Genomic DNA, 26,151 nt, shown 5'->3' with positions numbered 1-26,151 from the left:
TACGTGTGTGAGTGTGTGAACTGTGGGTTAATTCTCCCTTTCTGACCTTTTATGCTCATCACAGGGCCGCTTTGTGGGATTAAAAAGTCGTGTTTTTTAACCATTATTTGACCTGTAGTTTGGTCCGATGCTCAGCCTTAACACGTTTTAAAACTGTCAAAAACAATTTTCCACTTCTGTAAATCACCTGAGCTAAGAAAGGCAATCAGGTTTTTGTTGTTGTTGTTGTTGTTTGTTTGTTTCTAACTACTTCTCCTCATGTTTAGGGGTTTAAACGACAGAAATCCACAGTATTTCATCATTAGATTTAATAATAAATGGTATTATGGAGCTCTCCTTGTAGGCACAGGTGATCACACGTCATACAAACTAAAATATTTACCTCTTGACACAATTTTGAGAACTATACCAACATTTTCCACTTCTGTAGTTCAGATAGACCCGGAAAACAATCAAGTATTAATGTGATTTTTCTTTTCTTCTTTTGTTTCTAACTATTTCTCCTCCTGTTTAGGGGATTAAAGTACAGAAATCCATAATATTTCATCATTTGATCTAATATTAAATCTAGTACAGGTGCTGACAAGTAATACAAACTAGAATATTTGCCTATTGACACAATTTTAAGAACTATCTGCCACCATTTTCTACTTTTCTAGTTCACTGAAGACAAGAAAACATTCAGGTTTTCATGTGATTTTGACTGTTAATATCACTTTTAGCTCGGTGAAACATAAATGAAAATAACTCCCAGGAATGCAGTATGTAAATGTCAACAGAATAAGGCATTCTTGATTCTCTCTGTGTGTTTTAATACAGATTTGGTCAAACTGCAACCATCCACGGTACAAAATTCAACGGTTTGTGGCAGGGCTAATGGACATGCAGTTAAGATCTCAAGCTGCCTTTTAAGGCAATAGTGCTGCTGAGCCTTGCAGCAGCATCCAGGGACCTTTGGGTCCTTAGCCCCGGGAGAAAGAGCACAGAATAACAAGGCGTTTTGTTTTTTGTCACTTTTATGGTTTTAATAGCTTACATTAAATTTTTCCCTATTTGTCCCTTCAGTTTAGACTAATTCCTTTAAGACAAAAAGGCCCGGTGGAAGACTGTAGAAATCAGCCAATACACATCTACTTTCACTCCTGACACATCACATATATGGTATGCAAAGAGCATTTTACTACAATGTTGTAGTTGGACCAGCTACAATATGGCAATGGAAAGGAAAGCACCCCTGCTTTCAGATTACACTTAATTGCAGAAAATGAATAGATGTGCCTGATTACATGATCTAATTTCATATATGAAACTCACACTTTCATTTTCTCCTGCATGTACAAACTATGTTTAGCTCTCGCACCAGGTTAGTTATTATACCATGTAAAATTGATTAAATTACAGAAACTCAATGACAGTTTTCTTTGATTTGCTGATCGACTGTAGGTCTCTAAAAGAATCCTGATACAGTCGTGAAACTATGAGAATATAATCTTGTGCAGGCCAACATCATGTGTTTCATGTTCTCTTTTCCCCATGCACCAAATTCAAAATTGTAATGGGACGTCGTCATCTGTCTCTGTCATCAGCATGCATGAGGATCACTGTAAAAGAATGCAATGGCACGCCATCACTGTGTGACGATCATAGCTTTCTTCATCACCAAAATGCAAGATGTTGAGGATAATATATTCTGCAGATTTTTGGTCATGTCTTCACTGCTGCAGATGAATAATGGCATTTCATACATGCATTCAATCAAGTCATCACACGAATGACAAGCGGTGAGGGGGGAAAAAAGGGAAAGAGGAAGGCTGCAGTCTCCTTTCTTTCCAACACAGCAGCACAATACACACCCCAACACACACTCTCCAAGTGGTCTGCAGTAAAGACCCATGAATCATCAGTGTTTCTGGCTCGATCCCCCCGTGAACTCGCTCAGCTCCAATCCTCCAGCTCAGGAATCTGGGCCTTCAGACTACAGTCGGCATCAAAGCGATTTATAAACTCTCCCTGCAGCTCTGACCCCCTCGTCGGCGTCTGGCACCCGACCCGTTGCCTTTTATAGGCTGTGTTTTAATTGCAGAGTAAACATCTGAGTCAGTCAGATGCAGAGCAGGAGAGTCAGATAGGGAGCTTGGCTTGGCTGCTGCTGCTGATGATGTGGAAGCAGAAAGGTGGAGGATGTGAGGGAAGGGCTTCCAGAGGTTTACACCAAGTTCCAGCGTTTTTGATTGCAGTTGGTGTGATATTTCAGCAAGTAGAACATTTTATGCCAGTTTAACGTTCCTTACAAACCTAAAAACAGAAATGATTAAGTCACACAAGTACAGATTAGTAAAGGGCAATAGATGGAGACAGGAATGGAGAGATAGGAATGGGCAACAGATGGTCAATAGGAGTCTTTGTTCCAGCATTACCTATAGATGACTGACCTCTTCTGGCCAAACGCAGAACAGCAGCGCCAAATGCATTATTTATGAGAGTCACCTCTGTTCTAACTGCTCCCATCTGTGGGCCTTGCCTCTGCAGATGTTGCTTAACAGCATTAAATCGCTGGTAACTCATGTGGAAGCCATAACCGCTTGAGGATTACAATGTGGCCTATTCACGATCTATAAGTCAGCTTTGTTACTCACATTGGGGGGTGCGCCGCGGAAAGAATCTGATCTGAGCTTCAAACGAACAAATGGCTCTATTGTCCTCCAACATCAGCCTGGAAATGAGCAACGAGACCATCTTCCTCCAAAAAGGTCAACCTCCTCCTCCCACGCGACGGCAAAGAACAGATTCCAAATTCAATGTTTTTTCCCCCTGCTATTATCTGAGGGATGTGACAGATTAAGAAGAAGCAGCCATTGTATCCAAAAAAAGAAATGCTTTAATAATAGGAAATAAATACAGTGCTTTGGATGGCAGTTAGAATCCATTACAGGCATGGGTTATTGCACAGCTCTAAGGACAGACAAAAACACTTTTCCATTGAAAGTTAGAGGAGCAGTGTTACCGGACACAAACTGAACACGTTTCTGTCAGTGCACCCACGATGAAACTCAATGCTTGTTTCATTTTCCCACCCAGTGACTGACTACATATGACTGCAGGCCGCTCTCTATTAGAACATTTCAAAGACACGTATGTGAGAGCTATTAATGCTTTTTCGCAATGATGGCTTCAAACTGGTGTCAGCAACAGTGTTCAATCTACAAAACATGTAACAGCAGACATTTCCCTGATGCTTATGGTGCCTTTAACAAGAAACATATACATCATTCAAAATGCTGTGCATTAAATGCTCATATGCTCAAAAGTACAACGAATCTTGACAAACTTTTTCGTTCTTTTTTGAAGCAAGCAGAGTGACTACAGTTGAAAATCTGTGCTTGAATTAAGAGTTGCGAGAAGAGAAGGGACAATATACAAATTTTTTACATACGTTTTTGGAAACACAACCAAATCATGAACACTGGCAAGCACATTGTTATTGTTTTAATGGTCCGTCCCACTCCATAACCCATACAGTGTGACTTAAAGATGCAGAGGGCAACACTGGAACTGTCCTTCTGTTGTGCATTACATGTCCAAGGTTTGCAAAGTAAACTGCATGCCTGCTGTCCAAGTAACAAGCTTTCTGCATCCAATGTAAAACAAGCTCCGAAAAAATAAATAAAATCAACAACGGGCCATTTTCTATGTCATTTCTGTGCAATTGATCACTGATGAATGGGCAAGATCCACCAGATCAAATATAGAAACACTTTTGTAGCCCTCTCCCTCATCTGTCCCTGCTTCCAAGCTACTCTTCAGTCACACATCTGGTCATCCGACAGGCAGCCTGGTTTCACTCACTAGGCCTTTGCATAAATAACACAGACATTAAAAACCAATAAATGGATTCCATTCAGTGGAGGACCAGTCAACAACAGCCCTTGATTGCGTGGAACAGTAAAGCAGCAGCTTGCGACATGGCAAATTAAAATAAGCTCTTACATAACTCCGATATTGCAACAAGCAGGACACAAAGAAAATATGACACTGAGGATGATCGAGTCTGTCACATGCAACTAACCCCAAGAACGTTAATCTGAGGGTAATGCCATTTTTTCATCCATTGCAAATGTCTTAGTAATGGTTTAATTAGAAATCCATAAAAAAATCATGTGGTTTTGTACTCAATAAAGAACACAAAGCAGTTTCTCAGATGTGTGTTGGCACTCTCTGCAATGTCTTCTTGTTCCAACATCTATTTACTATTAATAACATGCAAACAGAGCACGTTTTATTACCTCTCCACGATTATTACTGGGCGCGCTTTCAAAAGGGCCACATTTGACTGGCGTGAGATCCGTCACGACTGGAGCGTTTGCTTTTTTCTAAACTGCTCTGACATACATAAGGCAAGAGTCACGTTAAGCAGCAAATGTTACTTCCAGAAAACAAATATCATGATTTGCTGCCTCCAGTTGTCCACATTTTCATTTCTTTTTGTGGCTGGAAAATACACAGATTTTTAAGTTTAAACAAACCAATTTTCACATGAATGAGAAGACAAGCAGACGTATGCATTGCTCAAAAGGGGAATGTGTAACTTGATCACAAATAAAAAATAAAAAAGGCAAACGTGATACAGTTAACTTTTGTGTGCAATGTATCACAAAAGCCTCCACACAAAAATCCAGCTGCTTTTACTCTTAGTTTTTCAGAGTAGGAATTAGCCTTAGCACGACTAAAGCAGAGCAGCTAATAAGTCAGACACATGAATGTTATTTGGCCGCATGTTTGAATCCCATTTTCCCCAAGATGAGATCCGTGTTTTCTACCCACAAGAGCCTGAAAACGTCTAGGAAAAACATTTTTTTTCTTTTTTTCTTTTTGTTAAGAAAAAATACATCTTGCACCACTGATTTCATCTGGATAGCAATATAAAGATATAGCACAGGAGGTTCCCTCTGTAATGTGGCCTGGACAGAGAAGCGTGGAGTTTTGTTGGAGCGATTGTGATTGCTTTCGTGTGAGACCTCTTGTCTTGTAAATGACATCATCAAGAGATTTTTAGACATAAACTGGGCGTAAGAAAATAACTGTACATTGAGAATAAATGTAAAACGTGCGCGTGACAACACAAGACTCATGTGGTTGTAAACTGACGCCGTCCTGTGTGAAGCTCAGCTGTAACAGTTGTGTTTGTAAGAGACATTTTGTTCCTGGTGCAGAAAACTGAACACTAAAAGGAAATTCTGTTTTAGTTGACTGTGCAGTAGATAAAAGTGGAGCTTTGTGTGTGTTTTCATTTGGTGCACATCTATTTCAAGAGTCAATGCTAAAAACAGGGGAACACAGAGGAGGAAAAACAAACCAGAAATGTTGTTATGTCTTTCTTTGTACTTCCAAAACATTATTAAAGGGATAATGCCCTATGTTTTTAAGAACTTAACAGTAATATTCTGCATGAATAATTGAATTTGGCTAATTTTCAAAGGCATTGCATTTGCTTGTGAGCATCCATTGCTTTTCTCAATGTAGTAGCTAAAGGTAAAAGATAAAACTAGCAGTTTTGTCAACTAATTTTCCCTCTCCTTCATGTAAAAAGAAAGGTTTAAATGCACGGACACAGAACTCGAGGCCTCATAGACTTGAGGGTCAGGCAAGAGTGTCACAAGGCTCCAGAGTGAGTCTGTGGGAGAGAGGCTGGATGAAGTTTTGATTCAGAGGGAACGTATGGACACTTTATCAACAGGCTGCAGCTGTTTAAGGTTGAAGAACGGGGGATGAAGTTCGAGCTCTCTGCCTCTGGCTGCAACAAACTCCGATGCATCGAAATCCTCTTGTATTCCATGTTCATATGAAGCTTGTGGTCATACTGGCAAAGGGTGCACCTCCTTAGGGGTTCCTAGTCCAACACTCACCCTTAGGGTGCGCAATTGTGTACAAACTACACAAAAAGAGACAAAAATGCACGTCTTGGAATTAAGTCAGTTTGTCAGTAATGACTCCCAAGTGTTAAAAGAGCTGGATCACAGGGAGCTATAGGAAAAAAGATGATTAGTGTAATCGAGCAGTTTGTGTGCATGAAAAATAAATGACTGAAGTTTTCAAGTTATTTTCGTGTCTTGTTGAAAAGACGAACCCCTCAGCTATAAGACACCATTCAAGTGTGTATGCATTTTGAGAAATGTGCCGCTTCAGTCTGGCTCTGGTGTATCTTCTGCCGGGTCGGAGGATGCCGCCTTCTGCTTGTATATGAAGGTCAACAGGAAGAGTGCTATGTCATGTGAGCACCAGTAACCTGTGTGTGAGGTCACCGCTGACCAATAGCGACTCTCCACCAGACCCTCTCGGAGCTCAAAGTCGATGCGCCGCTCCAGTTCCACTGTGAGACACAAATAGAGACATTATGACACCCACCGACAGATGTGAGACTTTCTCTGTGATTGTTCAGTAATGGACAGGTGAAGTGAACTAACGTGATGTGTCAGCAATGGGTGAAGTGGGCCGAATCATGCTGGAGAGGCCGTATGCTGACTGGCTTTCTGTCCGCTTCTGCTCGTCCTCCTCAGCGTTTGCCCCTCCCTCAAGTCCTAAGGACACTGAGGGCTGGCTGTTGGAGCGAGAGAAACGTGAGAAGAGGATGCCTCCGATGCCCTTGCCAATGCTCGCCGCTCCTGCATTGAGTGTGGAAGGAAGAGAGAGAGAGAAAGAGAGAGAAGAGAGATATGCTGAGCGGGATGTGGTTCAGAACAAGACAAAAACTAGACAAACAGCAGATACTTTAATTCAGTTTATTTCTTCGTATAGCAGAAGCAGAGTGTATGAGCCCATCCTCCATCTGTCCACATGATGGCACTGTTGACACAGGCCTGGAGTCAAAGTGAGCGTCTCACATTACTTCAAACACTGAATGTCACAGGAGAGACAGGACTACGTATGGAATAAGGACTACCTCCAGAGTGAATTTTAATCGACTCAGCTCTCTCTCTGGGCTTCCCATTGCTGTCAGAAGACATTATTTCCCTGTGCTAGCTTTAAAAGCAACTGTGGAAAAACTGCATGAATTAAAAAGGGAATATTTCCTAATTTCTTCCCCCAGACACTTTTCACTGTTCTAGCCACATGTAAGGACTCTTACAGTCATCTTTGTAAAAGACTTTTCTGATGAAGTAGAGCTATGTGTGGACCAGAATTTGAGAAGTGACAGCAGGGTCTTACCCAGTATGCTGGCCTTGCCCAGACTGGTGATGGACTCTCCGTAGTGCCTGCGGGGGAGGACAGGAGATGTGCTGGGGCTGGGGATGCTCTCAGTGTCGGATGTTGGGTCTTTGACTGGGTTCAGGAAGGTAGGCCGGATCTCATCGTAAGGTGTGGGGTTAGTGGCGCTACACCTGAGAGAGAAAACACACCCCAAATATTTAGAACACACATACAAGCAGTCTGTGTGTGTACGAGGGACACGATGTAAGATTCTTACCAGTGTATCTGGATTGGTGCAATATTGCTGTAATGTTTGAGGATGAGGGGCTCCAGTCTGTAGGCCTGAACAAAGCAATAAAACGACAGATAAATGACCGAGTGAATACAAAGGTCTGGTTTCTATTAGCAGAGCACAGCAGAAAAAAGGCAAGACCAGTAAAAACAATTGGGGTGGGGGGTGGGGGTGGGGGGTTTCTGTCACAAGCCTGAGTGAGACAGAGCATCTGTGTGGGCTGGGACAATCAAGGGAGACTGACCACAGGGTCTGTGGGGTGGAAGACATTGAAGAGCCTGCTGCAGATGGTGGTGGGCAGGATGTGGTCCTGGTGGCAGCTGGTACCAGGGCGAATCCCTCTCAGGGCCAAGAACACTGCCAGAGGAGAACCCACGCAGAAGAAGTTTTCCACCTGAGAGACAGAAGGTGCAAAGATGATACAAATGTCCTAAAAGGTTTTCTTTGGTTTTAACATCAAAGCACTAGCATTTGGTGTGACAGTTTAGTCTTTTTAATGAATATCCTTGCAGCTGAAATCACTTTTATAATGTCACATTGTACATGCAGTACAGTACGTTCATGGCTTACCTTAAATTTGAGGGCTGGGGGTGCTGAAGGTTTAGAGGCTTCCAGTGTCAGGAGCTGATTTTCCAGCTCTCGTAACCTGTTCGAAGGAGACAGGGGCACTGTGTTAAAATCAGCCCTGATAAAATCCTTTTTTTTTTCTTTTTTTTTTTTTTTAATATTCCCTAATGCATTATTACAACCTCAAGCCACCTACAAATATTCTACATACTGATTCTCACATCGTTTCTAGAAAACATTTGTCCTTAAGACTGTCATCAAACAATTTCAGTGCTGCTCACAAACAAGAGGCCTCTGGGGAAAAAAACTTGTTGATCTAGGGTAATGGTGCGCACACTAAATGATAATGCACACACACGGCGATGTGTGGTGCAGAGGAGATGCATTAAAAGCCTTCCCCCTCCCATTTGAACACGAGGCTTTACAATACTCTGCTGCCTTACAGAAATAAACAGAAAACACCACTTGGACACCTGAAAACAGAGCATGAGATGAGAGAACTGTATTATAAGTGTACAAAAGAAAGATAATTCCTCAGTTTGAAACTGAAATTGAAGGAGAGAGTGGTTTGAAAGGTACGATCAGCTTGTACTATTAGTTCATATTGAGAGAAATATCCGTCCAAATTTAACACCCAGCAACTTCACTGGTTAGTATTGTTGCAGCCGCGTAAACTCAATACTTTCCCCAAAAAATCTCTGTACGGTCCTTCCAGCTTTAAATGCAGTCCCTTACTGAAGATCTACATTAGCAAGCTCTACCTCGTCCTTGTGTGCCGCAGCTGCTCTAAAAGGTGCCTCTCCTCATAGGACATCCAGCGCAGGTCCAGCTCATCCTCCACAGCGTGATGCTCCTGCAGACAGAAGCGCACAGGATCCCACCCGGTCATGATGTCATAGGTGATGACGCAGCCGAGGGAGTGGGACACAATGGACACTTTGCCTCCCCTCTCCTCAAACTCTGGGTTCCGGGAGCAGAAAAGTGTGTACAGTCTGTTTAGCTCCTGGGTCAGGCCCTTGGTAATCTGGAGAGACAGGCAGAGGGGGGGGGTTTAAGGAGAAATAGTAGGTGGCAGAGGACTTTAAATTCCTGGTTTCTGGAAGTGTGCAGTCCTCACCTCATCCCGGTAGAGGGGGCTGTTGTAGTACATGATGTCCATGGCGCTGCTGTTGAGCAGATCTCTCAGTCCTCTCACTTTGTCTGGTGTTATTGAGTCTACCGTATCTACGGAAGCAAAGAACCAATATCACAGTATGAAACAGAGCTAATGCCAAACAATGGTGCATGCACTCATTCGCTCACATGGCCTCTCTATAGTTCTGCCTCTGCCTAACCTTTTGTAGTAGAATAGGAAAGACTAACACACGAGACCAACTTAAATACATGCACTCTGTACAGAGTTAACAAAAAACACGCTTGCTCACACTTGCCGCACAAACCAAACAGACAAAGAGCAAACACATACACAACACAAACACACACTGACCTCCATCCAGTGCAAGCTTAGAGCGCCACTCGACAGGCAGGAACTCCACATGCTCGTCATTGTGCTCTGAAAAGTGCTTCTCCTCCATCTTCCTCACGCCCTCCCTCAGCCTGAAAAGACACAATGAAGCCAAAGCATTTAAATACAAAGAGGTGGCAGAAGTGTTTGATTTAGAAACAATCATCGCAATGAATAATAATAATAAAGTTTACAGAATTTAATGTATGTTATCACTTTGTTTATGTTACCAGCTGTCCATAATAACTTTGTATGTTTTGATCGTGATTATTTAATGACAATGGGACCATTTCATTTCAAATATCATAAGATTTTTGGTTTATATGAATTATTGTGATGAAACACCACACGATGTTGAGAAATCAACACCATTGTTGCAGCAGCTTCCCTCATGCAGCGCACGTACGCACACACGCACACACACACACAATGGCTGCAATGCTACAAGTCCTATATGGGGCAGCATTAGCTTGCAGGAAACACTAAATACACAAAGAGAGTGAGGGTGAGGCAGGGTGTTGACATGGGTAAATGGAGGCTGAGAGAGGCTTTTAGGGGACTGGTCTGTGAACGGGGCACCTAATGCAGGTTTGCACTGGGCTATCTGCAGGCTACTGCTTTTGCTGGGGAACTTAAATGCTCGGAGGGTTGAGTGCTGCTCAACAGAGCTTTCTGTGTTGCACCCATACGGATTCCCTAGCCTTTGAGTTGGCATTAATTGGGCGGTGAGCTTTGACATAGTAGTTTTTTATTTAAAATGGTCTTAAAAGACATTGCCTGTTTTTGTTTTAGAGCATAATAATGCCCTAAACCTCCCATAATTTCCTCCTTCGCTGCTGCTGCTGCTGCTGACACTCAGAAAGGCACAGAGCTGAAATTAAAACAAGGAACCGGCTAGACATGTCAGGCTGATCTTTCCTCTTGGCTGAGGAAAGTGTGCACGCTGTAATCCACAGGGAGCTGGTAGTGAGGCTTAAAGTGTTCTGCAGCTTGACTTGGTCTACTTTACCTGCTTAGCTGGCCTAAGCCGTAGGCAGCGGCCAGACGATAACTTTGTGACACAGAGACACACATGGCTCCGGTCCGCATGTTCTGTACTGCTGCCTGTAATGCTCATGGCCCAGGGCCAGTGCACTGGTGCCATTTAGGGTCAGACATGTCACAAGGCCATCACACAAAGACACAAAAATAACTTCCTCTTTATGTTATTAAGCCTTTGGAAGACAAAGAGAAGCTAACAGGCAGATTAGCGGATCAGTTTGTGGTATCACGTCATGATGACAGTTTTGTTTTTTGTGCCAAAGTTGTCAGATACCATTTCTGAAAGTCGTAATAGCATCCCAACAAAATGGAAGGACACAGAATTCTTTTTGTGCTGATCTAACATGCTGAGATTTTTAGTTAGATTTTGCACACATCTAAGCACAAGCTTGAAATGTGTTTTAACTTTAAGAGAGCTTTTTACACAACGTTAGGATGTAAAGGTGTTTTTAAATATTTCTCTTTTGATGCGTTGCATACATATTGCACTGTTTCTGCATTTGTTTGTGCTGCAGAGCCTCACTAAATACAATGCATCAGGAAAATATGTTTCCTTGTTCCCTTCTCAAATTTCGGTGCTTTCATGGCCACCTTATTGCAGGGAATTTAACAACACAAAGTACAAAGTAAGAGAACAGCGGGAGAAGACAAAGAGAGAGAGAAAGATAAAGAGATGAGGGGAGGAGGAGAGAAAACTAAATAGGCTGCAGGTGCAGTGTAATTCAAATGCTTAAACAACAGCTGTTACTATGTAATGAGCAGCACCTACATTTTTCTGTGAGAACAGTAGTAGTGCATTACATACATGAACTATTTACAAACTTGGCACAGGCTCATCAGAACCTGCCAGACAGGTCGATATCTGAAACCCCTCATCAGTTAATGAAAAGCACAACCTGCCATATAAGCTTAGTCAGGAGGCCAGAAAACACAGAGAAAATGCTATAGCACAATTCACAGCCATTTAAGGGAACAAGATATTATCATGGTTTAGTGACTGTACCGTTACAGACAGAACAAAACAGAACGAGAAGTGTGTCTGAAAAAGAAGAGAAAAGGAACAAACAAACTTCACATCACCCCGGTGAGATTCTTCTCAACTTAGACTGGATTTGGTTAGTGTGTGGATGAATTTAAACCTGCCTTATCACCTCTAGAAAATAAACAAAAGTGTAAATGAAAGTGCCAAACTCACATTCCAGTGTTTTTAATAATGCGTCCCTGGTCCATCTTCTGTCCAATCCCGTGAACCACAAAGACAACGTGTGTAGTCAGAGGGGGTCTGTCCTCAGGGGAGGCCTCCTCGACATAACCCCGATGGAGCCGTGTTCCACTGCTGGAGGCTGGAAGTGGACAGAGGACAGGGTTGGACTCCTTCTTATTGTTGGCTAGGCGTTTACTTGTGATTTTTCTACATTAAGAAATGAATTAATTTGCAGCATTTTCTGTGCTGTATCGCTAAATACACACATTTCCACTCTGCTCACTTGAAGGCTATAAATATCTCAGTGATGGTGTTTAAGTAACGTGCTGTTTTGAGTCCAAAGAGGCCAGTAGGTGAGACACGAAGCCCTGCTGTGACTGTGGCCCGACACTCTTGTCGTAACATGCCTAAAGGGTTTGGTGCGTGTCCTTATTTAGAACCTGCAGTCTAGTCCAGTCATGTGAGCCAATGGACTTTGCTGCTGTCTGGATAGCACTAAGGAGATTTCCCATCACTGAGCATCTGTGTGTCAGGGGAGACTGAGATAACCAGTGCCAACACCTCCTCTTACAACCTGTGAGCAGGAGATGAACATGAACTATCGAGCTGGAAGACTGTGAATCAGATCGGAGTCATCCGTACCGATCAAACATTGGACGTAGGGTCAATCTTCAGCTGTCACCTTTTCAATTACACTTGAGCCATTTGATCAAAGCTAGCTACCAATAATAGAAGATGGACACCAAGTGATTTTCTGGGTTAATCCAGTTAAGAGACTGAACTGTAGCCAGCCGTGTTTGAACAACTGTTGAGTAATAGCAAATGGCAGCACACTGTGAATTCAGCTAGAAATATATCATTTATGCATTAGAAGTACAGCAAAATGGGAACACGTGAGGACTGATTGAAACCGAGAAGCAGTAAAGGTTTTAGCCATGCTAGCTCTACAGATGGCAATGTTGGTCTGTTGTCAGTCAGTCAACCACCTTAGTCCAGCCTGAAATAGCTTAAGCGCTAGTGGATGGATTGCTGGGAAATTATGTACAGACATCCATGTCACCCACAGGATGAACCCTAAAGACTTTAGCGATTCCCTAACCTTTCCTCTAGCACTATCATGAGGTTGACATTTTGGATTTTCACTCACATATCTTGACAACTATTGGATTGATTGCCATGAAATCTGGTGCTGACATTCACAGGGTGATTTCTTTGTGCTAGGTGAAAGATTAAAATGTTACGAATTGTAATGAATCAAAATCAGTGTTTTGATTTATGACCAAATACGTCACTGGCTTTGGACAAGACACGAAATAACGAATCCTACTATGGTGGAGGCAGGATTTGTAATATAGTGGCCGCACCTCTACTTGCAGGTTGCCTACCGGTGATAGCTTTGTTTCAGGCTTCTGATTGGCCAGCATGGCTTTCGGGTAAGGATTATATCACTGACTGCTGGTTTGGCATGCATGCTTTGATTGTGCTTTAATTATGTTTTTTCTGTTTTCATGTTCACTTCATGTTTAAGGAGTTAAAACTGTTTTAAAAAATACCCACATACCTGTGGACTAGGCATTAGTCTTGTTTCACTTTAAACTATCAAAAAAAACCCCCAAACTCTATTATCAATGTAATGTAATATATTGATGACTTCAGTATTGATATAAGCACAAACATACATGTACAGTATGATCAGGGCATTGTTTGTAGTGATAATAAGAAGGACAATGACAGTGTGTACATTACAGACCTTTGGAGAAGCCCAGTTTCTGGGTGACGGTGCGTGCAATTTTGGAAGTGGTGGCATCGCTGTAGAGGTAAACCTCATCCACGCTGTGCCAATCCACATGGGTCCGACTCAGCTTCAGACTGTGGATGGCTGCAGGGGGGGCAGTGAGAGAGGAGTGAGTGAATGCATGAATGGACAGAGGGAAGAGAGGAGGGCAGATGGTGTGGGAAATTGGGCAAAGAGAAGGAGATAGAAAATCAGGGAAAAGGGAAAAGGTTCACCGACACAAAGGTTCATGGTTATAAAATTCAAGGGGAGTACAGAGGGAGAGAGATCAAAGACATTGTAAGAGTTAGACTAAGTTGTCATCATATTAATTGCAGTACAAAAAAAGCTAATGTCTACAATCAATCTACTGACACAGCTCAATCAAATGCACTCTGGAGCATTGATCTGCAGTTGGAAAGAAAAACACATCAAACTATCACATACCATGAACGCATATTTCAGCTCTTGCTTGTCTGTCCTGCTTGTGTATCATCAGGCTGACGACATTTTATATTCCTGATATCTAAATTCACAACACTTTGCATTCAATTTGTCCTCATGTTGTTGCTTCAAAGCAGTGACTGGAGCAAGTAAGAGCAGAGGTATGGCTAAAGAGGAGACACCATTTGCTACAGAAGCTAAGCGCAATAAATGAAACTGGTTGACTTGAGAGAGGTATTTATGTCTCTGCAGCATGTCCTTTTAATGTCCAGTGCAGTTGAGTTCATCTGGATAAAATTGGTGGAAGTTGGCGTAGGTCCAGAGCACAGTCATGGTTCTTTGTACTGCTCTGAGCCAATCTGGGGATTAAATGTACTTGGAGGAATAAAATGTTCCAGATTACCATTTTGCAAGATTGTAACAACATCGTCCCACAAACAATGCAAAATGAAAAGCTAGAAGAAGTGTATGGCTATGGACTGAGAACATAAACTTACTGAATGTCTTTTGTAGATATTGCATGTAGCAATCATAGAGGAGTGGAGAAATGACCAGGCAATAACATGGTTATGTTTCAGACCTGTGCGTCCTTTCCTCTCATTCACCCTTTAATATTTGGACATTTGTTAGACATTCCTCTGTAATACACGGGTCAGGACTAAAGGGCATGAGACAAGGAAAGGTTTTCTTTCCAATTCCCATGTAAATTAATCAAACAAAATATGTATCATGTGTGTTTGTGTGTCACATGGTGGACTTAAGATGGGCCTCTGTAGGCTAATTTCTTCATTGGACAAGCATGACCACAGGGCCAAGCAGTTATTGCACCGTAGCTGAGACCTGTTCGCTCTGAGGTAACCAGTGTGGAAAGGATGGCTGCCTCTAAAGGAGAGGGACAAGGGTATGGAGGAAGAGTTTCCCAAAAGGAACAGAAGTGTTGAAGTAAAGGGCACTAGTTAAATGTGAAATAACAAAGGGAAGAGGGTTTTTTTTCCAGTCAGACAAAACAATAAAGCTCCTGAGGAACCTGAGGTGAGAGATATGTTTACATCCAGTGTCCTCTGTTTCCATTTATCTTTGCAGATCCTCAAATGAAACCACTCAACAGCAAAGCGAACATATGCTTAACCTCTACCACCACGAAGTCTCACTACACCACAGCAGAAAAGGGGAACGATCACCTCTTCTGAGGAGGGAACCTTTTACCATCTAGTTTGGCTTGATCTCGAACAGTTTAAAGTGGCCTCCTTCCCTCATCTACCTCATGGACTTACAAACGAGGACAAAGGACAAAAGGACAGTGGCAGCTGGCATGGGACCTGCGCACTGTTATTATACAAGGATTGGTGAAGCCACTTCAGACTGTTGAGCTTTATTTGTAGCCGGTGTCCACTGTAAAACAGGAGGTATTAATCCAATCCAGAAACTATACTGAACTTCTCCAGTCAGCTGGCTTCATCATATAAAATATTAGTTTGATGGGTCTAACAAGTGAAAATGCGGCTAGTGCGATGGAGTGATGCTTAGGGGTTGCACAAGGACACTTCCTGTTTTACAGTGAAAGGCGATGCATTGTGAAAGAAAGCGAAAACAAGGGGATCAAAGTGTGCAAAGGAGCTGGCAGTCAACCAGGAAAGGTTTAAGAGTTTACTGAGGGGGTTCTCTAACAAAGCTGTGGTGAATTACTGAGGGACACAGGAGGAGGGAGAGGGTTAAAATGTAAGGGATGAAGTGCAAGCAAGCCGTGCGTGGGAAAGTTTGGAAAAGATGCAGGAAGCACAGAAAGACATGAAAAAGAAGGGCTCCTCAAACGTATCCTATGTACAATATGCTATGACGTTGGTCTGGGGCTGTGAAGAGTGGCAAGATACCAGGTCCAACTTCTTCCTGGCATTAGCAGGACAAACATCGGCTACAGCCCAGAACTCCAAAAAAGTTTGGACGCCGTAAATAAAACAGAATGTGATCATTTCCTCATCTATTTTTGACAACTGAAAACAGTACAAAGGCAATATATTGAATATTTGACCTCATCGACTTCAGTGATTTTTGTAAATATCTGCTTCTTTTGAATTTAATGCCAGTAACATGTTTCATGCTCCAAAAACACCTGTTTGGAACATTCCTCAGGTAAACAGGTTCATAGGTAACAGGTGATAGTATCATGATTGGGTATGAAAGGATCATCCTGGAAAGGCTCAGTCATTCACAAGCGAGGATGGAGGGAGGTTCACCACTTTGTGAACACATGATTGTATAAAGGATATTACTACATGGGCTCAGGAACACATCACTTAAGTGTTGTCAGAAAGTCCACAGTTCATGTGCAAAGGACGGCATTCTGTTTGTATTTACATAGTGGCTCAACTTTTTTTGGACTCAGGTTGCACATTCCCTTCAATAGGGCTTTCCCACCTCTAGCACGGAGGGAAAAGACAGAATATTAGAGGAATGTTAATATAATGCTTGTAAAAAAAAAAAAGTTCTCTAGTACTCTCAATCCAGACAGGAAAACCACAGGTCTCTGTTCTGGTCTATGCAGGCTTTTTGTCAATGGCCACTTGGATTTACTATGAGGACACAGACCCCAAGACCTCTCTGTTTGGCATTCTTGATGAGGGTCAATACACCCAGAACTAGGACAGTGATGGACCTCTACGAGGGTGACTCTACACACCATGTTAGGGGGCTATAGTAAAGGGCCACAATAGCTCCTCTGTTCAGCTCATCACTTGCGCTTGGCTCTCAACAGAGAGCTTTGTTCGCTGCTCTTAGAGCGAGAGCTGGTGATGGTGGTTCATTAATGATGCTCATACTGCCAGAAGGGATGAGAGAAAGAAAGCAATGAGAGAGAAAGTGGGAGACTGGGCTGGAGAGATACAAAGGGGTAAAGAAGGTGGCTTTTTGAGGACCAGCTTATTTATTTCACATCCACTGGTTTCAGGGGTCTTGCCCCAGTAGCTGAGTGACCCATGTTTGTCTGCTCACTACTCCAGCAAAGAGGTAAGAGACAGATGCAAAGGTTTCCTCAAAAAGCAGCAACAGCAGAAGTACCAAACTGTGGGCCACAGCACAAAGGGAGAAGTTCTAGCATCTAGGCCCAGTTAAGGCTGCAATGGAGAACTGGGAGAGCAGCCTAAATCCATTTTAATACAACCGTTTCTAACTGAGCCTAGGTCTAGTTCTAAATATTAGATTGAACAGGTCTGAACCACAACAGAAAGGAAAATCTAGTTCCATAAGGACCTAGGATCTACTGGGAGAGAGGATACAAGCTAGCAGATCTAATACAGCAGAAATTAAAAAAAGAACTTGGCATTTTACAGTACCTTGGCAGCGCTTGCGCTTGTGACATGTAGTTTTAGCACTCGTCTGATATCCACTCCATTTGAACAGAAAAGGGAGGTAAAAAGGGGGCAGGTGGGAGAGAACTAACAACCAAGAGAGAGTGAGTAATGGCCATTACCCTGGTGTCAGTCACACAGGCTACCGCTGTCATCACTCTTAAGCAGGCCAGTCTATCAAGCAGCGCTGCTATCAGGTTACCACTTCAAGGCCCCGGAAATAGAGCCTGGTGGCTGCAGGTAGATGTCATGAAAATAACCACAAACAATGCCTTAGTAACAGGCCGGGGTTCACTTAAGCCTGAAAATGCAGCGCTGCTGGACGTATGCCAAAGATGACTGAGGTAGCATCTGTTTCACACTCATTACAGAAATCTACTGTCGTCACTGTGAAGACTAAACATGTCAGTTCACCACCATTTCTTTCATATCTTAAACTTCTCTGCATGTGTGTGTATTTTTAGGAAACCTTTTGTTTGCTGAATATTCAAAAACAGACAGTGGACTAAGTCCTTTTCTACACAGCACGACTGAAATAAGGAGATAATAATAATGAAAAAATACAGCTATCATGTGGCCCAAAGACCACAAATGAGTGAACATTTCAAGACCTTTTGCAAAGAAGTGAAACAAATATATAATAAATAAACACATATAATAAACAAATAACACAAATATACAAACAAACTCCACAAAACTTTAAAGTTCCTGGCGGCATCTAGCAGTAGCTATGCTAATGTTTCCATTTGGATTAATAAGTGATGTTGATGTTATCGTTATTTTCTTTATAATCGTACTTATAGTGCTAATAGTGCTTCAGTATTCCAGAACCTGGAGTCCAAAATGCAGGCATGTAAGAGTCAATGATGGACAATGGCAGCTGTTATGTTTCCACAAATATGAACATGTGGAAATTACCTGCACTAAACAAAGTTTCTGTCAGTAATTTCAATCCTACGCTAACATGAAGCTGTGTTTTTCCACAATTAAAATAATAATTTGTGAACTGCGATATAGATGGTAGGATGCAATCAAATTAAATTAAATTTTCCTCTTAGTGTGCTATTCTTATGACGTACACAGCAACACAAACATGAACACTATGCATGATGCATAATTCTTGGTTATTATTTTTTGGATTAGTAAAATTCTAAGTGATTGTCCTGATTATTACATACAAGTTGGATCGCTGCATGAAACGCTGCATAACTTCCTAATATTTGTTGACATATACTCAATGTAAAACAGCACAAAGACAATATATTGAATGTTTTAACTACATTGATTTTTGCAAATACACGTGAGATTCACGACTCTGTGACACACATGATTGTATAAAAGGATCACTACATGGAATCAGGAACGCTTAACACAGCTCTTTTGGAATCGGGGCTGTACAAGTTAAAATCAAAGTCAAATTAACAGCAGCTCTATGCGCATTAAAGTGACTGAATGGGGTGAAAGTCGGATACCCCGATTTGACATTTAAAAAGACCTCACCAGCATTTGTTAATCAAATCAGCAAAGTCTACAAGCCTCAGCTCGGATCTGACTAAATCATTCCTCCCGTGATAACACAGACATCAGACTTGCAAATGTCAGCAGAGGCTGAGGAGGGGGAGAGACCTGCTGAGTGCACAGGAAGTTTGTTTGCTGTAAAAGCTATTAGTAACGTCCATCTGGGCATTACAGCACTGATGGATCCATCCAGAAATAGGTGTTTCCTAATGACTACAATATCTGAACCACAGAATCCTCACGTGGGTGTGCTGAGGATCAATCAATCTGTGTGATGGCTTTAGATCACACTACATGACTTTCGGGCCACCTGAACGCACCACTGCACCATCACCACAAATGTCCCGATCAGACCATACAAATCTAGCTATTGTTGTCACAGTGAGTAGCAGATTTAGACGCTCACATGTTGATTAAGGGTAAAAGACTTGATATCTTAATCACAAGTGACAACCAAACCTAAGTAGTGAGAAGAAAGCCTGCGTCAGTCATCTATGGTGCAGTTTGTCCCCAGCCTCATGCCATGGTTAAATAAGCATGCAGATGATTACGTGGTATACACAGACTAACTGTTGCTTGCCTTGCCTTCTCTACCTCAAGCATACCAAAGAGTTATGCTGACGGGTGACCCAGTGCCCAGCCCGCTGACTTTACTTTTCCTTGACGTATGAGACGCCTGACAGACTGGGACACACCCTATAGTTTCCACCATAGGCTCCTGCTCAATGCTCATATACAGCACACTCAAATCCAAGAAGCTTTAAGTGAATACACAGGACCCACTTTTAATTAAATGTTTGCTTCCATTTCCTATTCAGTCCTCTGAACATTACAAATAACATTTTCCTCAGTCCGGCTCGGCCAATGGAGATCTAAACATGAAAGGACAATTTATAGGATCCACCAGCTGTAATGCCCTTGTGGCCATTTTCAGTCTGAATAACTGAAATACGGTTTAACAATCTGCTCAAACACCCGCTGCCAACAAAAATGAGTAAGGGATGATGAATATGGGAGGGAAAACAGATAAATACTAGAAATATTGATTAGACAAGCTCTTTTTGATAAAGCAAAATGCACTGTTTCACAAAATCCATCAAATCAACCCTTATTACTACCATTGTTCATATATGACAAGAGCACTTAAACTGAATATTGATTTTACTTTAGCAGGACTTTATCATAAATAAGTGATGTTATTTCTGATTCTGCCTTCATGATTTGTGAAGATACGCAGAAAAGTGCATTATTATCATGAGAGAACAGGACATTCAGACACAGCAGTGCTCTGCCCACATTGTGATGTTATGCCTGCATAGCACGCAGATATGTCCACCATATGTCTCCTGCTTTACTAATCTTTAGTCTCAGCGAGCTACTCACACACAAGGAGACAGGGAGGGGGAGAGATAGCAGGAGTAATGTGTGGACTGCGATAATGTCAGAGCGCAGCTCGCTGACTTTATGATCCATTTATCTATTTTAATGCAGTTCAAGGTAGCCGATTTATGGCTCCAAGTACTTCAGATTATTAGTTCCAAGATAAAATACTCTACTGTAAAGGCGCCCAGAGATAAAGACTAAAACAATACAAATTAACAGGATCTATCACTCCTTTCAACGCGCTGCTAAATATAGGAGTGGAGAACAATCTGCCAACAAAGGCAGCAGGAGGGATTCAAGCAGATGCTCCATAATATTTCAAGTTCTATGCATTGAAGGAAATTATAAGAATGCAAAAATGCAGATAACACTGGGTTTTAATAACATATACTGCGTAAATGTGTGTACATATTTCTTACTTCATTATGTGGTGAGTGGAATTACACTGAACTATTCACCCCTGCAGTAATATAGCTCACCCACTGGGAAGCTATGATCATATGATCTGTGTGTTGTGCAATGGAGGGACCTCCAAATGTCACACAACCAATGTATGTGTCCTTCACACACCTGGCATGCAGATAATCTGTCTATGACTCCTCTGTCCTCTCGGCCTGTTTATGTACCTGCTTCAGTATACACATCTTTTGTGTTCATGTACACGAATGCTTGTGCACTGGGAGTGACCTTCCAGTTTTCTCTCAAAACTTCTGTGAGTCAGTTCAGGGAAGTACCAGTGGCTGCGTGACACGAAGAGCGACGATGCAAGACTGACCAGCCTACTGTAATCACTTTCCTCCGCTCTGGTGATGTCTTTATTTATAGGCCTGAGTTCATTCCTGTCCTGACATGTCAGCTACAATGCAGTGTACTAGACACACGCACAAAAAAATAACTGCGACTTCATGGGATTAATAGCAATTTAACAGTGACTAACAGTCAGTTTGCAGTTATTATTCACAAACAACCAATCAGGGTTACAGGAAATAAGGATAATTTGATGATTTAGCTGCTATTAGCTGATTTAGGCTGACAGTTTCTTGCATAATATATGTTTCTGTGTCTCTCACACACAGTTCTTATGATGCAGACTAAACATTTTCCCACTTCCTTTTAACAGTTGCTGCATCTTGTTCCTCCCTGCTCCTCTCTATTTATCTGCCACATTCACACACCCACACATTCATCACCAAGTGAAGGTCCTGCAGATCTGGCTGCCTTAAGGAGACTGCTGAATCAAAGGACCTCTTTCTTATTGCCTTTCTCAGCTAAAGCCTGAGCCAGCCCCTGCGACAGGGACGTGCCAGAATGTACGAGCTGCACCTGCTTTACATTGGGAGCATGACATGACAAAACCCGCGCTCACATGAATGGAGGCACCTGTGCCATTCATTTCTCTTGACTGTGCATCGATACTACAGCAGGCAGGGCTGTCACATCATTCACCAATTATGACTCACAGCGCTTTTTCTTCTGGCTTTACTGCAAAGACCACGCCGTTACTTTTTAATGGAATTTATTACTAATAATGCCTATGGGACCACTTCGATTCCTCACTTCCCTAACTCAGCACTACAAAGCTGGTTTTTTACAAGATGCTGCCTGCCTGGAATAAAAATACTGCAGAGCTGTGAATGCAGCAGTGAAGAGGTATATAACTTTGTTTTTAAGTGAGTGGGATATAATGTTTTGGCCTTTTGTTTCAGCACCAAATCACACTCTATGATAACATTCACCCTCAAACATAGTTAATACATTACAAGTTATTATATTATAATAGTTATTTTAGTTACCAGAGCGGATGCTTCAGTGCTGTGTTGTTTCAAAGCTCTGACACACACTGACGCAGCTTTTTCTAGATTTGGGGGCTTACGGCACACATTTTTAAAATCATACTACACATCCTTATTGTTCTACTGTTCCCCTTCCCGTTCTCTCACCATCTTTGCTATCGACGGTCCTGACCACCAGATCCGTCTCGAAGGTGTCCTGCATTTGCTGCCCGCGAAAGTGGTTCAGGTGTTCCTGCTCGATGAGGTCACTTTCCTCTTCCTCTAACGGGAGCCAGGTACCGTCAATAAACCACTGGCCTCTCATGACTGGAATGTGGTCTTGCTCTGTAAGGCAGCAAAAACAGCATGGATTTAGATACAAAAGAGAGGTATGACACTTTGTGACATGCCGTCTGGGGCCCAGGAGGAGGAATGTTCACCGAAATAAAGTCGTGTTACATTTTGTTTTGTGCTTCATATGGGAAACGTTCCCTATGGAGTTTTTGACCCCTCACAGCATTACAGAGCTGTTTTTCTATAAGTGGGTCCCAGTATTTGGCACATGCGTGTGACGTGGTACACACTTCTGCCAATGGCCTCACAATTTTCCACTAACTTAATCTAAAGTTGGCAGTAAGACGCCAAGATATGCAATGTGCTAACAAAGGCAGGGAAGAGTGCGAGCGCTCATAAGAGCTCAATGATACGCTCAATGCATGTCGGTGAATAACACTGAATGTAAACATAAGGTTTGTTTGTTTACAAGAAAACTAAACAGGGCATCTTTACGGAGAACTCTTCCCAAATGTTAAAATAGTCACTTTGTAGCAGCGCATCATTTAGCCTTTCAGAATGAGCTCTGGATGACATAAACTGACTTCATTCAACTCAACAAGTCTGGCAAATCCAGGAGGGCCAAGTCTCAGTAGGTTATGGAGCGAGGCCAGTGTTGATTACAGTCTTGAGTGACATTATTAACTGATACTCTGGTGGTGATTAAGAGTGAAAGCTTTGAATGTAGGCATACGGGACAGGGCCTTATCTCACAGTATGAGCCTGCTCATCTGAACAAACGTACAAACACATGAGTATTTACAGATAGAGGGGTCCACCACAACGCTAAGATTAAGATAGACAGGACAGACATGCTGATAGAGGCTCACAGTACGTACTATTCAAGCATTTGTTAAGGTCTGGCCAGAGAAGATAAGTCTGAAGTCTTCTCAAGTCAATGTGACCTTTTCATCTTGTTTTCTGGAATGTTTACATGTTAGAACAATAAGCTATTACAAGTAAATACCAAAAACTTCATTTGTTTGTATTTTTATAGACATTTTACTTCTTGGATTACAGTGTATAAACAACCCCTCCACTCCACATCTCCCATGACATGAACTGTCCTCTCTCTGATATCTTTTCGATTACGCTTGAAATCATCTCCTCTTGTTTTAGTTTCCATCTCAGATGTTGTGCACTGGGGTCTTCAGTGCTAACATGAGACTATGCTAACAGCGGTGCAGGCCAAGCTGAATAGGCACAGTGAGGGTCTGAGCTCACTACAAAGGGCTTACATCCACAGCATGAACGTTCAGGAAAATAACTGCATCTCTAAATGTCACTTGGCGTTAACCTTCAAAAGAACCAGCTACCCATGAACCCTTTCATCGAGGTCAGGTTTTCCGAGGCTTCTATAGTGACCGCCTTCATTTGTTCGCTGGCTTTTCCTGGAAATATCCATGAATTAGTTAGCACAGATCAGCTGAGTCCAATAGACCGGCTTCCTCTGTCGTTTAGATGTTCTCAAAAGACCGGACTAAGTAATTACTTGGCTGGTAAAAAAAAAACTGCAAAACAATGCAGGGCTCAGCAAAAAAAACTTGTGTGAAAGAATAATCAGCTGCTAGTTTGAGTGAGTCTCCTCTGTGGGTCATTGATCTGTGTGTTGTCAAACACTATGCTGCAGGATATAAAGTATATATGAGGTACAGTATAAGCATTCATAAGGAGGTATGGACATGCACTTAGTGATGGTGCCAGTGAGACCTGCAACATCATTTGTGACTGATGCAGAGCAAAAATATGATGTGACAGACTGTGATCATCTGATTTTATGATACTCACGCTTCCAATAAACAGGACTGCATTCCCTGTCTTTAACGTCCACCTCATAGAGTCCTCCTCGAACACAAACAGGCTCCACGTTGATTTCAACGCTGTCAAGGTCCCTCTCGTCTGAGGACACGGTGGATGTGTCCAGGGAGCCCCGGCCTCCGTGCACACTGCTGGTCCTGGTCTCCACCGGCACTGCACCGTTCAGCCCTCTGCTCTCCACGCCGTTATTACGGCACTCGTCCTCCCCGGCGCTGACCTGGGAGCCTGCTGCACCAGGGTTCAGCTCACAGTATTTCCGAAACATAAGCTCGATTTTAAGGGAGTCGTGCCCGACAAAGGGCTTCCACGTTTTCTTGTCCTCCTTGTAAAACCACCGCACCTCCTCCGGACCCAGCTCCGTGACCACCTCGCTGAAGCGGTGTCTGGAGCTGTTGGACCGCGACCTCTTTCTCCTCTCGAACAACGGACCAGCGTTGCTCCCGTCGTTGTCGCTGTACTCCAGGGAGCTGCTGTCGAGGTAGGCTGTCGGGGAGCCCAGGTCCAACAACAGCCCGTCCTGGGAGCCGTGGTGTCTGGCGTGGAGAAGCGGCAGGTGCCCGTCCAGTCCCGACTGGACTGAGGACATCCCCGCCTGCATCGCATCGTCCATGGGACTCATCTCGTGACAGAACGAGAACACATCGCTTCCCAGTCCCCACTCCTTGTTGTTGTTGTTGGTGGCGTCGACGCCGACCGGTGAACCTTTTCCGTCGCTGCTCAAAGAGGAGCTCAATGTGGAGGTCTTGGTTGTAATGTTGAAACTGCTCATAACTATCTGAGCAGCCCAGCCTCCCTACCCCCTCGTCTGTCACTTCACCTGAACAAAGCTCTCACTAGTCCGCCACGGCGACCGCAGGGTTTCATACTAGACAGATATAAAATTCAAATTTCAACAAAATTAAACACCTCCCGACGAGCTCCCCTCCGCATTTCCTTGAAATACACCGCAGCTGTTGCTACATCACCCTGTTAGCTTGTTAGCTGGCTAAGCTAATGAAGCCGGTTGGAGAACTCCGCTGCTAGCTAGCAAGCCTGCAACGTTGCAACCGGAAAACCTGTTCAGCCTTTTTTTTCTCCTCCTCTACCTGATATAAACCCGTGTCAGACCACTTTCCTGTCACCGAGTCTCTTCACTGCCTCTTGATAGGAGTAGTAATGCAGTCATCATACTTTCAGTGTTCCGGGTCTCGGTGGAATTTCTGATTCATTCGTTGTCCAAACAAATCTTGCATAGAGACAGTAGTGTAATGTGGGCGCGCGCGCGCGAGTGTGTGTGGCTTGACAGCTGACGCATAGATCACAGGATTCCGTCGTGAACGCGCACGTAGAAATTGCGCAAACGTGACGGCATGTTTATTTCCTATCCCCCTCCGTTCATAAAATGCATTCTTCCTCTTGTGCAGTAGATGGAGACAAACACTTATTAATGGTTACCCCCCTCGATTTAAACGTTTACTACATGCGATGCCTTGACTTCACACTAGAGGGCAGCAAAGACCTACTCATTATAAAGCTAATCCCATCTGGCCTTATTCTTTTGCAGGTAGAGTAAATTTACTCTCTAAAAAAACTGTATTACAAACTACTGCAAACTTTCTCATCACAGGGGTGGACAAAATAACAGAAACTAATACAGCATCACTGTAAGCTTTGCTGCAGCCACAAAATATTAAATAGAGCATAATAAACACCTTTCTGACACAGCTTCAATGCAACAATTTTCCAGAAATAATCTTGATATATAATTGATATAACTTGTATGCTTGGATGGTGAGATACAGTATAGATAGATGCAATCATCCCTTTAAAAAAAAAATGAAGCAAAGAGCAACAAAGTAAACGTCTCCCAGTTTAAGTTCACTGGTGTCATTGAACTCCAAAATCTATTTGTGATGTATCTGTTCTAGTGTGCAGCCAGTGTGTTTACATCTTTGTGTGCAAGTGCATGAGTACAGTGTGAGTTTGTGTTTGA

General features: G+C 42.7%; 1 protein-coding gene across 2 annotated transcripts; it reads right to left on the bottom strand.

The window, feature by feature from the left end:
• Positions 1-2,862: 2,862 nt before the first annotated feature.
• ddhd1a (DDHD domain containing 1a) lies at positions 2,863-25,450 on the bottom strand. 2 transcript variants are annotated; one of them, XM_076748402.1, is made up of 14 exons: positions 24,150-25,090; positions 22,197-22,373; positions 17,341-17,442; positions 13,544-13,672; positions 11,785-11,932; positions 9,531-9,640; positions 9,162-9,268; positions 8,806-9,068; positions 8,048-8,123; positions 7,722-7,871; positions 7,463-7,527; positions 7,204-7,376; positions 6,462-6,659; positions 2,863-6,367 (listed from the first exon to the last, which is right to left on the bottom strand). In XM_076748402.1, the coding sequence occupies exons 1-14, from the start codon at positions 24,946-24,948 to the stop codon at positions 6,180-6,182; spliced, it is 2,685 nt and encodes an 894-aa protein (XP_076604517.1). In that variant the 5' UTR covers positions 24,949-25,090; the 3' UTR covers positions 2,863-6,179. The 2 variants fall into 2 exon arrangements, with proteins under 2 accessions (XP_076604517.1, XP_076604518.1); XM_076748403.1 differs by lacking the exon at positions 17,341-17,442 and having other exon boundaries at positions 24,150-25,450.
• Between the last annotated feature and the right edge of the window lie 701 nt (positions 25,451-26,151).

This window comes from Chaetodon auriga, chromosome 14 (assembly GCF_051107435.1).
Source record: "Chaetodon auriga isolate fChaAug3 chromosome 14, fChaAug3.hap1, whole genome shotgun sequence".
NCBI lineage: Eukaryota > Metazoa > Chordata > Actinopteri > Chaetodontiformes > Chaetodontidae > Chaetodon > Chaetodon auriga.
The sequence above is the reverse complement of the archived record's forward strand: the minus strand, read 5'-3'. Positions and strand labels throughout refer to the sequence as shown.